Genomic DNA, 14041 nt, shown 5'->3' with positions numbered 1-14041 from the left:
TCTATGAATGAGCTTTTGCATTGTTTCCTGAGTGGATCAAAAGACTGTTTTGTAACTCTACTGCTTCTTTTACTGACTCTGAAACACAATATTGTCCGATATAACATCACCTGTTGAGTGCTTTAAGTTCTACATTCTGCGTAAAGGGTTATACTAAACTCCTAATAATTCAGTCATGGACGCAAAGATTTTCTTTGTTCAGTTTGAGGAGTTCAATAGATAGACAGGTACCATCTGAATGTTGAAGATAGCTGATGACATGGTGTGAGGGGGTGGTTAGGTTAGCTGCTGCTGGGGCTTTGGAAACTGGGTGACTTCATCTCTCTACTCTCTCTGTGTAAAAACATACCAACTTGTGTCTCAACTTTCAATTGAGTGTTGTGTTTCTGGCTAGATCTACCTTTCCTTTGTGCAGCTCTTTCTCTAGAAATACAGTGGGCTTACACAGGCACTGAAACAGCTTGTTTCTCCCACTGACTTGACATTGTTCACTTTAACTATGGCTCTTTCTATAGTTACTGTGTTTTCATTACTGGTGAGGTAGGTTCACTTTCACTATGAATCTTTCTCTAGGTACTGTGTTTTCATTGCTGGTGAGGTAAGTTCACTTTCACTATGAATCTTTCTCTAGTTACTGTGTTTTCATTACTGTTGAGGTAAGTTCACTTTCACTATGAATCTTTCTCTAGTTACTGTGTTTTCATTACTGTTGAGGTAAGTTCACTTTCACTATGAATCTTTCTCTAGTTACTGTGTATTCATTACTGGTGAGGAAAGTTCACTTTCACTATGAATCTTTCTCTAGTTACTGTGTATTCATTACTGGTGAGGAAAGTTCACTTTCACTATGAATCTTTCTCTAGGTACTGTGTTTTCATTGCTGGTGAGGTAGGTTCACTTTCACTATGACTCTTTCAGAGTGAAGTGCCTTAGTCCGAATGTTTAGCGCCTCGCCGAAGTGAAGCACACCGACAGTCATGTACAGCACTATCAGAACAACAAGAGAGACACAACACTACATGTACAGCACTATCAGAACAACAAAATGCCTAGTAACCCTATCATTCAATTAAACCCATGTTCTCCCCATGTTTCCCTTTCCAACAGATGAGGAGCTGTACATTCAACAGGCTGTGGTCCTCAACGAAGATGCTGTACATTTAGGAATAACTTGCTATTTTCCACCATGAGCTGCTTTTTAAATACAGTTTCTGTACATTACTTTGTTTATCAACACTTTTGTAGTACATTTGTTTACATTCCTTATAGTAGTAGTATCGATCTATCAACCATCACATGGACCCAAGATCAATAGGACTTTACAGATGGTACTACTCCAGGCTCTGTCAATAATAAATATATATATTTGTTCATGTATAGCAGCTCTGTTTCTCTCTTGATTACTGCTCTTACCATATCTACTTAACTTTTTTTATTTATTGACAGTAAAAATAGTTAATGCTTTCTTTAGTAAGTAAGTACAATGAGTAAATCATTATAAAATGGATAGATCCGGACACACAATCTGCTTGGTGAAAAGTGTGTTCTAGTCATGTTACTTTCTAGTGTAGGCTATCTACAGCCCTACAGTACAGGACATGAAATGTCTACTGTTCTTGTTTCATATTAGTTATAACCCATAACAGTTTTCTTCTGTGCCCTCAGGGGCCTGAATGTGGTGATATTTGTCATCCTGGCCCTGGCCTTCATTGCGAGGCCCTCCTCCCTGTCTGTGACTTCTGGCCTGTGTTCTAAACACACCCTCTGGGAACCCCCATGTGGCCTCACCAAGGGCATCGAGATCATCTGCCTTCTCATATTCACGTTCCACCTCATCGTTAAGGTAATATACACTCTAAATCTACTTCTGATGTAGTGAACCACCAAATAAAACTATTACTACACTCTGTAATACCTTAATACTATTAAACAAATACTATTAATATAACATATTATTCCGTTATCATCAGATATCTATTGATCATGTGTAATGTCATGGTTATGCAGCTTTTGAGTACATTTCTCAATCAATTTCATACACTCTTAGAAAAAAACTAAAATGGTTCTTCGACTGTCCCCATAGGAGAACCCTCTGAAGAACTATTTTTGGTTCCAGGAAGAACCATTTTGGTTCCAGGTAGAACCTTTTAGATTCCATGTACAACTCTTTCCACAGAGGATTCCACATGAAACCCCAAATGGTTCTTCATGGAACCAAAAAGGGTTCTACCTGGGACTGAAAAGGGTTCTACCTTGAACCGAAAATAGTTCTACATGGCACCAAAAAGGGTTCTACTATAGGGACAGCCTAAGATCCCTTTTGGAACCCTTTTTTCTAAGAGTGTAGATTAGTAGGCACATCATAGGCTACATGACATCTTAATTTACTGCTGTGAGGATCAGTAGCCTATTTGTTGGAAGGGATTCCCCCTTACTCTTTTTGTAGAGGTTCCTGATACGTCATGAGGAGTTTTTGAAGTGTAAATGGCTGGTGGGCTACATGGTGGTCATCTCAGTGTCTGTCACTGACCGGACCTTGACCTTGAACATGGCTTGTGATGACGTAAGCAAAGTCACATGTATACCCCTTTATAATCTCTCCTCTGGGACCTTGATATGCTTTTTCATGTAATCATATTCTATTCTATTCTACAGTATATTGAGTGTACAACACTTAGTAAGCTTGTTTCATGAAGTAGAAAGGTCATCTGATTCTTCTGTCCTGATATGTTTTGCATCATTTGTGTCGTAGACTATGAGAATCAGAAAACTTCTTCGGCCATTTTCCTCTTCACAACTCATAATTGATGAAGAAGACGTTGAAATGCATCAAAAGAACAATACCAGAAATAACAAGGTAATGGTATTGAATTGAGTCAAATGATTAGTGAATACAGAAATGCATAAGGTCCTTCATTTTGGCTGACTATAGGGCTTTCTTCTTCTCTCCAGTTTGATCTTAGTAGTGGTTCTCCACCTGTGTGTCTTCACCATGTTTGGAATGCTGCTATTCACAAAGGGAGAGGTACAGTAACATCCCCAGTACCTGTTTATTGATTGGATAGTGTGAACATTACTATAATTGTCACGCCCTGACGTGTGAGAGACGTTTTATTTCCTCTAGTTTGGTTAGGTCAGGGTGTGACATGGGGTGGGCATTCTATGTTTTCAATTACTTTGTGTTTAGCAGAGTATGGTTCCTAATCAAAGGCAGCTGTCTATCGTTATCTCTGATTGGGAATCATACTTAGGCAGCCTTTTTTCTTTCCTTCAGTTGTGGGATCTTGTTTTTGTACAGCTCAGTAAAGCCTGCAGAACGTGACGTTCTTGTTCCTTTGTTTTTGTTTTGATTTAGTGTTCTGAGTTATAATAAATTATTAATCATGAGCACTTACCACGCTGCACCTTGATCTCCTCCTTACGACGATCGTCACAGAAGATCCCACCACAAAAGAACCAAACAGCGTGGTCAGGAGACATGGACCTGGGAAGACATCCTGGACTGCAAGGGATCCTGGACGTGGGAGGGGATCCAGGCTGGATGGGATCGCCTCCCATGGGAACAGGTGGAGGCAGCGAGAGCAGAGCGGCAACGAGATCAGGAACTAGCACGGCAACGAGGCAAGCACGAGAGGCAGCCACACTTTTTTTGGCGGGGGGGCACACGGAGAGATTGGCTAAATCAGGGTTCAGACCTGAGCCAACTCCCCGTGCTTACCGTAGGGAGCAGATGACCAGTCAGGCACCGAGTTATGCTGTGATGCGCACTATATCGCCAGTGCGCATTCATAGCCCGGTGCGATCTGTGCCTGTGCCCCGCATTTGCCGTGCTAGAGGGGGCATTCAGCCAGGATGGATTGTGCCGACTCAGCGCTCCTGGTCTCCAGTGCGCCTCCTCTGTCCAGGATATCCTGCGCCAGCTTTACGCACTGTGTCGCCAGTACGCCTTCACAGCCCAGTTCGTCCTGTGCCAGCGCCCCGCACTTGCCGGGCTAAACTGAGCATCCAGCCAGGTCGGGTTGTGCCAGCCATATGCTCCAGACCTCCAGTGGGTCTCCACAGCCCAGTATATACTGTGCCAGTTCTACGCACTGTGTCGCCAGTGCGCCTTCACAGCCCAGTTTGTCCTGTGCCAGCGCCCCGCATTTGCCGGGCTAATGTAACCATCCAGCCAGGATGGGTTGTGCCAGCCCTTAGCTCCAGACCTCCAGTGTGCCTCCACGGCCCAGTATACCCTGTGCCTGCTCTGCGCACCCGGTCTCCAGTGCGTCTCCCCAGTTCGGTGAGACCGATTCCAGCTCCACGTAAGAATGTAAATGTAAAAAATGTATGCCTCCAGTGATGATCCATGATCCGAAGCCTTCAGTGATGATCCATGATCCGAAGCCTCCAGTGATGATCCATGATCCGAAGCCTCCAGTGATGATCCATGATCTGAAGCCTCCAGTGATGATCCATGATCCGAAGCCTCCAGTGATGATCCATGGCCCGAAGCCTCCAGTGATAATCCATGGCCCGAAGCCTCCAGTGATAATCCATGGCCCGATGCCTCCAGTGATAATCCATGGCCCGGAGCCTTCGGTGATAATCCATGGCACGAAGCCTCCGGTGATAATCCATGGCCCGAAGCCTCCGGTGATGATCCATGGCCCGGAGACTCCAGTGATGATCTATGGCGCGGAGCCTGTAGTGACGATCCGTGGCACGGAGTCTGCAGCGACGGTCCCCGGTCCGGAGCATCCGGCGACGGTCCCCGGTCCGGAGCATCTGTCGGATGCGACGGTCCCCGGTCCGGAGCATCCGGCGACAGTCCCCGGTCCGGAGCATCTGTCGGATGCGACGGTCCCCGGTCCGGAGCATCTGGCGGATGCGACGGTCCCCGGTCCGGAGCATCTGTCGGATGCGACGGTCCCCGGTCCGGAGCATCTGGCGGATGCGACGGTCCCCGGTCCGGAGCATCTGGCGGATGCGATGGTCCCCGGTCCGGAGCATCCGGCGACGGTCCCCGGTCCGGAGCATCCGGCGACGGTCCCCAGTCTGGTTCCTCTGAAAACGATCCACAGTCCGGTAATACAAAAGCGGAGGGATCAGCGGGTGGAGCCGCCACCATGGTTAGATGCCCACCCGGACCCTCCCTTATAGGTTCAGGTTTGCGGCACACCATGTCCTGTGAGAGACGTTTTATTTCCTCTAGTTTGGTTAGGTCAGGGTGTGACATGGGGAGGGCATTCTATGTTTTCTATTTCTTCTATCGTTGTCTCTGATTGGGAATCATACTTAGGCATCCCTTTTTCCCTCTTTCAGTTGTGGGATCTTGTTTTTGCACAGCTCAGTAAAGCCTGCAGAACGTGACGTCCGTTTTCCTTTGTTTGTTGTTTTGATTTAGTGTTCTGAGTTATAATAAATTATTAATCATGAGCACTTACCACGCTGCACCTTGGTCGATCCTTACGACGATCGTCACAATAATGTTTTTTTTTTAAGCGTGTAGGCCCTTGGGTCTTTTTTGTAATTATCTGCTAATTTTAGTTGAAGGCCAGTGGCCTTCAGAGGATTTTCAGAAGATTTATTTCATGAGAATATTTGATAATTTTTTATTTCATCTTTATTTAACCAGGAGGTGCCATTGAGGTTAGAAGACCTCTTTCTCAAGGGAGACCTTGCCAAGAAGGGCAGATCAGTGAAAACACATAGAACATTCTAATCAAAGTGCATAGTCTGCATAGCAAGTAGTTATTGTTCTTATGTGATACCTGCTCTGATGTGTCTTGTTCTAGAACCCAGAGAAGAACATGGAATGGGAGTTCTATTTCAAAAACCTCTCTCGGTCTCTTACGTCTCTTTTGGTTCTTCTCACAACTGCTAACAACCCTGACGGTAGGCTTATTCATAACAAGTTTTTCATATGCTAGTGTAGATTTTAATTTATCACTGCTGTAAGTCAAAGTGGATGAGCTTTTCATTTTAGACATGGCATGTTTTTCTCTGCTCTAATGTGATGATGCCAGCTTACACTTTAAACAGAGTTTTCTCTGTCTTCTTCATCCTCTTCAGTGGATTTGGTGTCACGCCCTGACCATAGAGAGCCCTCGGTTCTCTATGGTGTTTAGGTCAGAGCGTGACTAGGGGGGTGTTCTAGTCATTCATTTTCTATGTTGCTGGTTTGTATGGTTCCCAATTAGAGGCAGCTGGTAATCGTTGCCTCTAATTGGGGATCATATTTAGGAAGCCCTTTCTCCCACCTGCTTTGTAGGATTTTGTTTTGGTTAGTGCTTTGTGCGCTCTGTGTCTGCACGTTTGTTATAGTCTTTGTTGTTTTGTTGTGTCACTATTAAATATAATGTGGAACTCTACGCACGCTGCGCCTTGGTCCACTCTTTTCAACAAGCGTGACATTTGTTGAGTTTGTTTGATGTGTTTCTGTGCCATTGTGTTGATTACAATATTATTTAGATATAAATATATTTCAAACTGTTTGAATTGATTCAATCTGTATGTTCAATAAATGCTTACTTTACATGTTAACACTCTATTGTAGGAACATACATCCTGATGAACCTGCTGACTGCCATCATATACAACCAGTTTAGAGGATACTTAGTGGTGAGTAACTGGCTTGTTGTCGACTGTACTTCACAAAGTTAACAAATATTTAGGTAAGTGGGTAGGGAGTGTTGTCAGTGGGTAGCCAATTTTCCATAGGTATGTGAGTAGTATTGATCATGGTAACAGGAGGGGTCAGTGTCTCCTGACCCCTCCTGTCTCAGCCTCCATTATTTATGCTGCAGTAGTTTGTGTTGGGGGGGCTAGGGTCAGTCTGTTATATCTGGAGTATTTCTCCTGTCTTACCCGTGTCCTGTGTGAATTTAAGAATGCTCTCTAATTCTCTTTTTCTCTCTTTCTTTCACTCTCTTGGAGGACCTGAGCCCTAGGACCATGCCTCAGGACTACCTGGCCTGATGACTCCTTGCTGTCCCTTGTCCACCTGGCCGTGCTGCTGCTTCTGTATCAACTGTTCTGCCTGCGGCTATGGAACCCTGACCTGTTCACCAGATGTGCTACCTGTCCCAGACCTGCTGTTTTCAACTCTCTAGAGACAGCAGGAGCGGTTGAGATATTCTGAATGATCGGCTATGAAAAGCCAACTGACATTTACTCCTGAGGTGCTGACCTGTTGCACCCTCGACAACCACTGTGATTATTATTATTTGACCCTGCTGGTCATCAATTAACATTTGAACATCTTGGCCATGTTCTGTTATCTCAACCCTGCACAGCCAGAAGAGGACTGGCTACCCCTCATAGCCTGGTTCCTCTCTAGGTTTCTTCCTAGGTTCTGGCCTTTCTAGGGAGTTTTTCCTAGCCACTGTGCTTCTACACCTGCATTGGTTGCTGTTTGGGGTTTTAGGCTGAGTTTCTGTACAGCACTTTGTGACATCAGCTGATGTAAGAAGGGCTTTATAAATACATTTGATTGATAACCCTTTATTTAGCAGATGTCAATCCAGACATCCATCCTGAGGAGGAGTTTGGGCGTCAAGGCAGCTTTTGAGCTGCTGCGCTGTCAGAGCCAGGAACCAACCTTCTCTGAGGATGATACCGTGTTTATTTTATTAATATACAACAGCAAAATGGTGGAGCGCTTACTGTATGTATAAAATAATATTGACTGTGTTCAAGTTGAGAGTATTATGGTCCAGACAGTCCTGAAGGTGATGAGGAGAGTTCAGATGAAAGGTTATTACAGAGATGCCATCATGAAGGTGAGATGGTTCCCGCCTTACCTGAAACAACATACTGTAATACATAGCGTTAAAAGTTGTTTTATCAAGTTATATATGTACATGGCCACACCTCTGAATTGTGAGCACTTTTGGTATGTCCAAAGTAAGACTTTTTTTTTCATTTGCCTTTGTGCTTGCATTTGCAACGGAAGCAAACATTTGGACAGAAGCAAACCTGAAAAGTTATTGTGAAAGGAGATTGAACAGGATATTGAAGTCATTGTTTTCCTCTGTAGCGTCCTATATTGTCTGAGTACTGATCTAAGTTCCTGTGCAAGGTTCAGTATATGTTTAGTCAGCATTATGTCACTGTAGTGGGGAATGCTGTGGCCCTGGCCAATGTTGTCTGCATCTGTGTTCACTATGTCACAATATTTTATGAATTCACTTAAATGTTTGTTTCTGCTTGATCCTAACAGCTCTTAGTCACGACACTAGCCTGGAATCCTAACTGACATGCTTTGTTTCACCATAACAATATTGAAACAGAGCTTATCTGTTAAGATTCCAGGCTACTTATTCACAGTAATATTGTTGATTGAGGGTACAAAGCATAGTCGTGTAAATTCACTAAAGTATCTCTATGTAGGCCTGTTAATACTGTAAGTCATTTGACAACTTAAAAGGAGGGCTCGTCCGGGATTTGAACCCGGGACCTCTCGCACCCTAAGCGAGAATCATACCCCTAGACCAACGAGCCTGTCATATGGTCAAGAACCAAGAGTTTAAATTCCACTGCATGCCACATGTATAAGGAATTCCTGGCAAGTTAATGCTGTTTCATGCTCAGTAAAACTGCTCAGAGACTCCCACCTAGTGGCTGTTCTAGACTCTGCACAGACATGTTGATCAAATGGAAACAGACAGAGGACTCATCATGGATAAAACGCAATTTGGAATGGCCATTGCATTTGAGGGCTTCCACTATTTTAAATTAGTCAACTGGGTGGGTATTCCTATGAGTTGGGAGCAATCAGCCATTGAAGAAGACAATTGACTACTTTAAAATGGAGATAGCATGGGCAGAGCCATTGAGGCTGTCACAGACACAAAGATAAGTCCTATTTATCTCTGTTGTTGATCATCATTAGATTCAATTGGAAAGGCAGTAGACATAGGCCCTGATCCATTTTGTTCACCTTCTCTGCATTTGATGTCTCTGGTCTAAAAATGAGTGTTTCTTCAGAATTTTCAGGGGTGCATTGTATCCCATTTTTAGAAAATGTGTAAGGTCAAAGGTCATGTACAGTATATGCATGTAGCTAACGTATATGCATCTAAGCATCATCAATGTTCCTCCAGATTCTCCTGGTGATTGACTGTGAGTAGAATGTCTGAACGAGACAACTACTATTTAGAGGCTCAACATTTAAGACCATTTGAATGTAAAATGTACTACAAGTAGTATTTACAAGTGGACATTAGTTACTGTACATGCAGTGCACTGCCGACATGACTGACTCATGTATAGCAGGTAAGGGTCTTGCACAGTTTGTCAATAGCTCCGTGCAATTCACAGACTTTATATGTATTTCTGTCACAGGAGGTTGGTGGCACCTTAATTGGGGAGGACCAGCCCGTGGTTTTGCCTGGAGGGGATTCGGTGGAATGGTATCAAACAGATGGTTTGATGCCATTCCATTTGCTCCGTTCCAGCCATTATTATGAACCGTTCTCCCCTCAGCAGCCTCCACTGATCTGTGATTTTTCAGACAATCAACTGTTTCTTCATCCTTTACTACCTGCTGGAGATGGCGCTGAAGGTGGTAGCATTTGTCTGGACAGGATATGTGTCCTATGGGAGTAACGTATTTGATGGATCTCTCACAGTTCTTTCACTGGTAGGTGCAGTTCAGTATTATATACTGTATGTAAGGATAATGCAGGGTCCATTTTGAAGCATGGGCAATTTAGAGAAGATTCTAGTTGATGTATCTATATTACCGTCTGTCACACAATTCAAAGACACTCGTTGACATTACGACACTGTACATTATATTCCATACTGACTGGATATTGTTTTATATCTCTGTTTTACCAAAGGGCCTACAGATATCCATATTTGCTACTTAGTCTGCCATTTTCCTATTGGTAAGATTTTTCTCCCCACTTTGTTTGGGATCTTTCAATATACTAACTCACTTAGGACAACCCTAAATACATCTATCACATATTTTTTCAAAAGGTGGGCTCATCTGGGATTTAAACCCAGGACTACTGACACCCTAAGCGAGAAGCATACCCTTAAACCAACAAGCCTGCTTAGGGAAACCCACCCTATCGTTATAATTTTCCCATCCCCTTCTCCTCATAAGCCTTTGAGTTAACTTCCAGAATCTGTGATGTGGCAGGTTTTTGCTATTAGACTGCCCTCTAGTGGTAACTAACACTTTTAGGAAGTTTTCCAAACACTGAGCGCACAAAACATTAGGAACACCTGCTCTTTCCATGACATAGACTTACCAGGTCTGTCATAGACTGTATGTAGTCTGTCATATAGACTGTGTGTAGTCTGTAAGTCATTTGACTTCTTAAAAGGAGGGCTCGTCAGGGATTTGTATCACATCCGGCCGTGATTGGGAGTCGCATTGGGCGGTGCACAATTGCCCAGCGTCGTCCGGGTTTGGCCAGGGTATGCCGTCACTGTAAATAAGAATATGTTCTTAAATGACTTGCCTAGTTAAATAAAGGTTACATAAAAAAACTAAATAAATAGTCTGTGTGTACAAAACATTATGAACACCTGCTCTTTCCATGACACAGACTGATCAGGTGAATCCAGCTGAAGTCTATCATCCCGTATTGATGTCACCTGTTAAATTCAGTTCAATCAGTGTAGATGAAGGGGAGGAGACAGGTTAAAGAAGGATTTTTAAGCCTTGACATGTATTCTGTATGTGTGCCATTCAGAGGGTGAATGGACAAGACAAAATATTGAAGTGTCTTTGAACAGGGTATTATAGTAGGTGCCAGGCGCACCGGTCTGAGTGTGTCAAGAACTGCAACTCTGCTGTTTTGTTCACTCTCAACAGTTTCCCGTGTGTATCAAGAATGGTCCACCACCCAAAGGACATCCAACCAACTTGACACAACTGTAGGAAGCATTGGAGTCAACATGGGACAGCATCCCTGTGGAACACTTTAGACACCCTGTAGAGTCCATGCCCCTGACGAATTGAGGCTTTTCTGAAGACAAAAGGGAATGCAACTCAATATTAGGAAGGTGTTCCTGTTGTTTAGTACACTCAGTGTACAGTACATTGTCAGATTTACAAATTAAACCGTTGTCTGTGGTTGACATCTTAAGTGCTGAAGGTTATCATTTGCATTATGAGGACTGAGACCGTTCCAGGACTACAGTGTTACAGCTGCAAATAAAACTATGTGGACGTTTCTCAGTGGCTGACAGATAAGAGTATTTATGAATTAGGTTATACGACTCGTCGTTCGGCTAGTTCTCATAATACAAAATAGTTGAGATTGGTATCCTGTGAGCCTGCTCTTTGTTATAGAAACCTATATATGACTGATTGTCAGTGTTTCTGCTGAATATGCACAGTCTGCTCCACTTACCCAAGTAGACTATCATTATCTTGGATAGTACATTGAGCCTGTAGTGTTCAGAAAAGAAGGAATCATACCCCTAGACCAACGAGCCTTGTTGAAGGAAAGGTAAACACAGACTCCCTTTCTGCCCTGTCACTGATGTCAAGCGTGTGTGAAATCTGAGGTGTGTCCTTAGTGAAACTTTGTTACTTTACTCACCTCTAGTGGTGATTTATACAGCATCATCACTATAGTAAAGTTCTGACCTGTTGAAAACATTACATTTGTCAGATTAACGAGGCCATATATCTTATTATATATTTATATTTTGTCTATGCTGTATAGCTCAATAATATCTTGCCCAAGGCATATTCAACACAAATGAGCTGAAATATCCAGTAGAAATATAACCATACCACAGCATATTCAGGAACACTTTACTTGACCCCTTTGTCATAAGGGCTACATAACACTGTCAAAACCAGTACATAACATAGGTCATACCAGAGCTGTTAAACTGGTACGATTGTAAAGAAGTGCTGTCTTTGTTTGCAGGTGGTTTATTATGTATTTGCTGTGGTTGGGGTCTGGTTGTTCGAAGGCTCTATCATAGCACCTGCAAGTAACCTGAGGTATGAAGAAAATATGTCTCAAAAATCATGTATTATCTATTTCTTACAGCACTACCGCCGACCCCAGAATTATGACAATGATTGTAAACAAAACTCTACAATGTGGTTCTTATGAACAGCTTGGCTGCTGGTCAAACAACTTTTATGACTTTGCAGTGAGTATCACTCAACTAAAGTTTGTCGTGCCTGCTCCCGCTCTTCCCCCCTGGTGTTCGACGGCAACAAGCTCCCCAGCATTGCGCATTCCTGCCACCATTACTCACACCTGCCTTCCCCGTCACGAGCATCAGCGACTTTTGGACTCACCTGGACTCTATCACCTCTGTCATTACCTTCCCTATACATGTCTGGTTCCCCGCTCTGTTCCCTGCTTCAACATTGATTGTCATATGTATTTTTTTACCCGCTGTGTTGACGTTGTGCCTCTCTTGTTACCTGTTTGTTCCTGATTAAATGTTGACTCCCCATACCTGCTTCTCATCTCCAACGTTGGTCCTTACAAAGTTACCACAAAATCTAAATGAATAAACATATGGTGTACAAAACATTAGGAACACCTTCCTAATATTGAGTTGCACCCCCTTTTGTCCTCAGATCAGTTCAAGATGTTCAAACGTTCACAGATGGCCAGCATTGTCAAATAATCGTCACTGGTCAGGGTTCCATTGCCGCAGGCAGAACAGTTGAAACTGGATCAGCAGCAAGACAAGGTAGCGTGTCTGGTGAAAAGGTCAGGGTTCCATAGCCACAGGAAGTTTATTTATTTTATATTTGTTTAACCAGGTAGGCAAGTTGAGAACAAGTTCTCATTTACAACTGCGACCTGGCCAAGATAAAGCAAAGCAGTTCGACACATATAACAACACAGAGTTACACATGGAGTAAAACAAACATACAGTCAATAATACAGTAGAAAAATAAGTATATACAGTGTTAGCAAATGAGGTGAGATAAGGGAGGTAAAGGCAATAAAAGGGCCACGGTGGCTAAGTAAATACAATATAGCAATTAAATAACACTGGAATTGTAGATTTGCAGTAGGTGAATGTGCAAAGTAGAAATACTTGTAACGGCTGTCGTAGAGTGGGGACCAAAGCGCAGCGTGTTGATTGCTCATGATGAATATTTATTTTAACTCAGAACACTCAAGAAAAAATAACAAAGAGAAAAAGAAAGTGCACAGTTCTGTCAGGTACAGAAAACTAAACAGAAGACAACTACCCACAAACACAGGTGGAAAAAAACCCTACTTAAGTATGATCTCCAATTAGAGACAACGAGGACCAGCTGCCTCTAATTGGAGATCATCCCAAAAAACCCAAAATAGAAATAGAAACTAGAACCTAAACATAGAACTACAAAACATGGAAAAACACAAACACCCCCTGTCACGCCCTGACCTACTCTACCATAGAAAATAACATCTTACTGTGTTCAGGACGTGACAATACTAGGGTGCAAGGGAGCAAAATAAATAAATACAGTAGGGGATGAGGTAATTGTTTGGGCTATTTATAGATGGGCTATGTACAGGTGCAGTGACCTGTGAGCTGCTCTGACAGCTGTTGCTTAAAGCTGGTGAGGGAGATAAGTGTTTCCGGTTTCAGAGATTTTTGTAGTTCGTTCCAGTCATTGGCAGCAGAGATCTTCAAGGCGAGGCGGCCAAAGGAGGAATTGACCCTGGGGGGGACCAGTGAAATACACCTGCTGGAGCGCATGCTACGGTGGGTGCTGCTATGGTGATCAGCGAGCTGAGATAAGGCGTGACTTTACCTAGCAGGGTCTTGTAGATGACCTGAAACCAGTGGGCTTGGCGACGAGTATGAAGCGAGGGCCAGCCAACGAGAGCGTACAGGTCGCAGTGATGGGTAGTATATGGGGCTTTGGTGAAAAAACGGATGGCACTGTGATAGACTGCATCCAATTTGTTGAGTAGGGTGTTGGAGGCTATTTTGTAAATGACATCACCGAAGTCGAGGATCGGTAGGATGGTCAGTTTTACGACGGCATATTTGGCAGCATGAGTGTAGGATGCTTTGTTTTGCGAAATAGGAAGCCAATTCTAAATGTAACTTTGGA

General features: G+C 43.4%; 1 protein-coding gene and 1 non-coding gene across 3 annotated transcripts; one reads left to right on the top strand and one right to left on the bottom strand.

The window, feature by feature from the left end:
* Positions 1–733: 733 nt before the first annotated feature.
* On the top strand, positions 734–6968 carry LOC106599061 (two pore channel protein 2-like). 2 transcript variants are annotated; one of them, XR_006757098.1, is made up of 8 exons: positions 734–1328; positions 1666–1843; positions 2447–2563; positions 2753–2857; positions 2953–3025; positions 5778–5877; positions 6539–6603; positions 6919–6968. XR_006757098.1 is itself a non-coding variant. In XM_045688462.1 (7 exons), the coding sequence occupies exons 1-6, from the start codon at positions 1297–1299 to the stop codon at positions 5864–5866; spliced, it is 594 nt and encodes a 197-aa protein (XP_045544418.1). In that variant the 5' UTR covers positions 734–1296; the 3' UTR covers positions 5867–5877; positions 6539–6860. The 2 variants fall into 2 exon arrangements, 1 of the variants encoding a protein (XP_045544418.1); XM_045688462.1 differs by lacking the exon at positions 6919–6968 and having other exon boundaries at positions 6539–6860.
* A 1444-nt stretch (positions 6969–8412) lies between these two features.
* Positions 8413–8484, bottom strand: trnap-agg (transfer RNA proline (anticodon AGG)). The gene has a single exon. It is a non-coding gene; the product is annotated as a tRNA-Pro (tRNA).
* Between the last annotated feature and the right edge of the window lie 5557 nt (positions 8485–14041).

This window comes from Salmo salar, chromosome ssa10 (assembly GCF_905237065.1).
Source record: "Salmo salar chromosome ssa10, Ssal_v3.1, whole genome shotgun sequence".
NCBI lineage: Eukaryota > Metazoa > Chordata > Actinopteri > Salmoniformes > Salmonidae > Salmo > Salmo salar.
The sequence above is the reverse complement of the archived record's forward strand: the minus strand, read 5'-3'. Positions and strand labels throughout refer to the sequence as shown.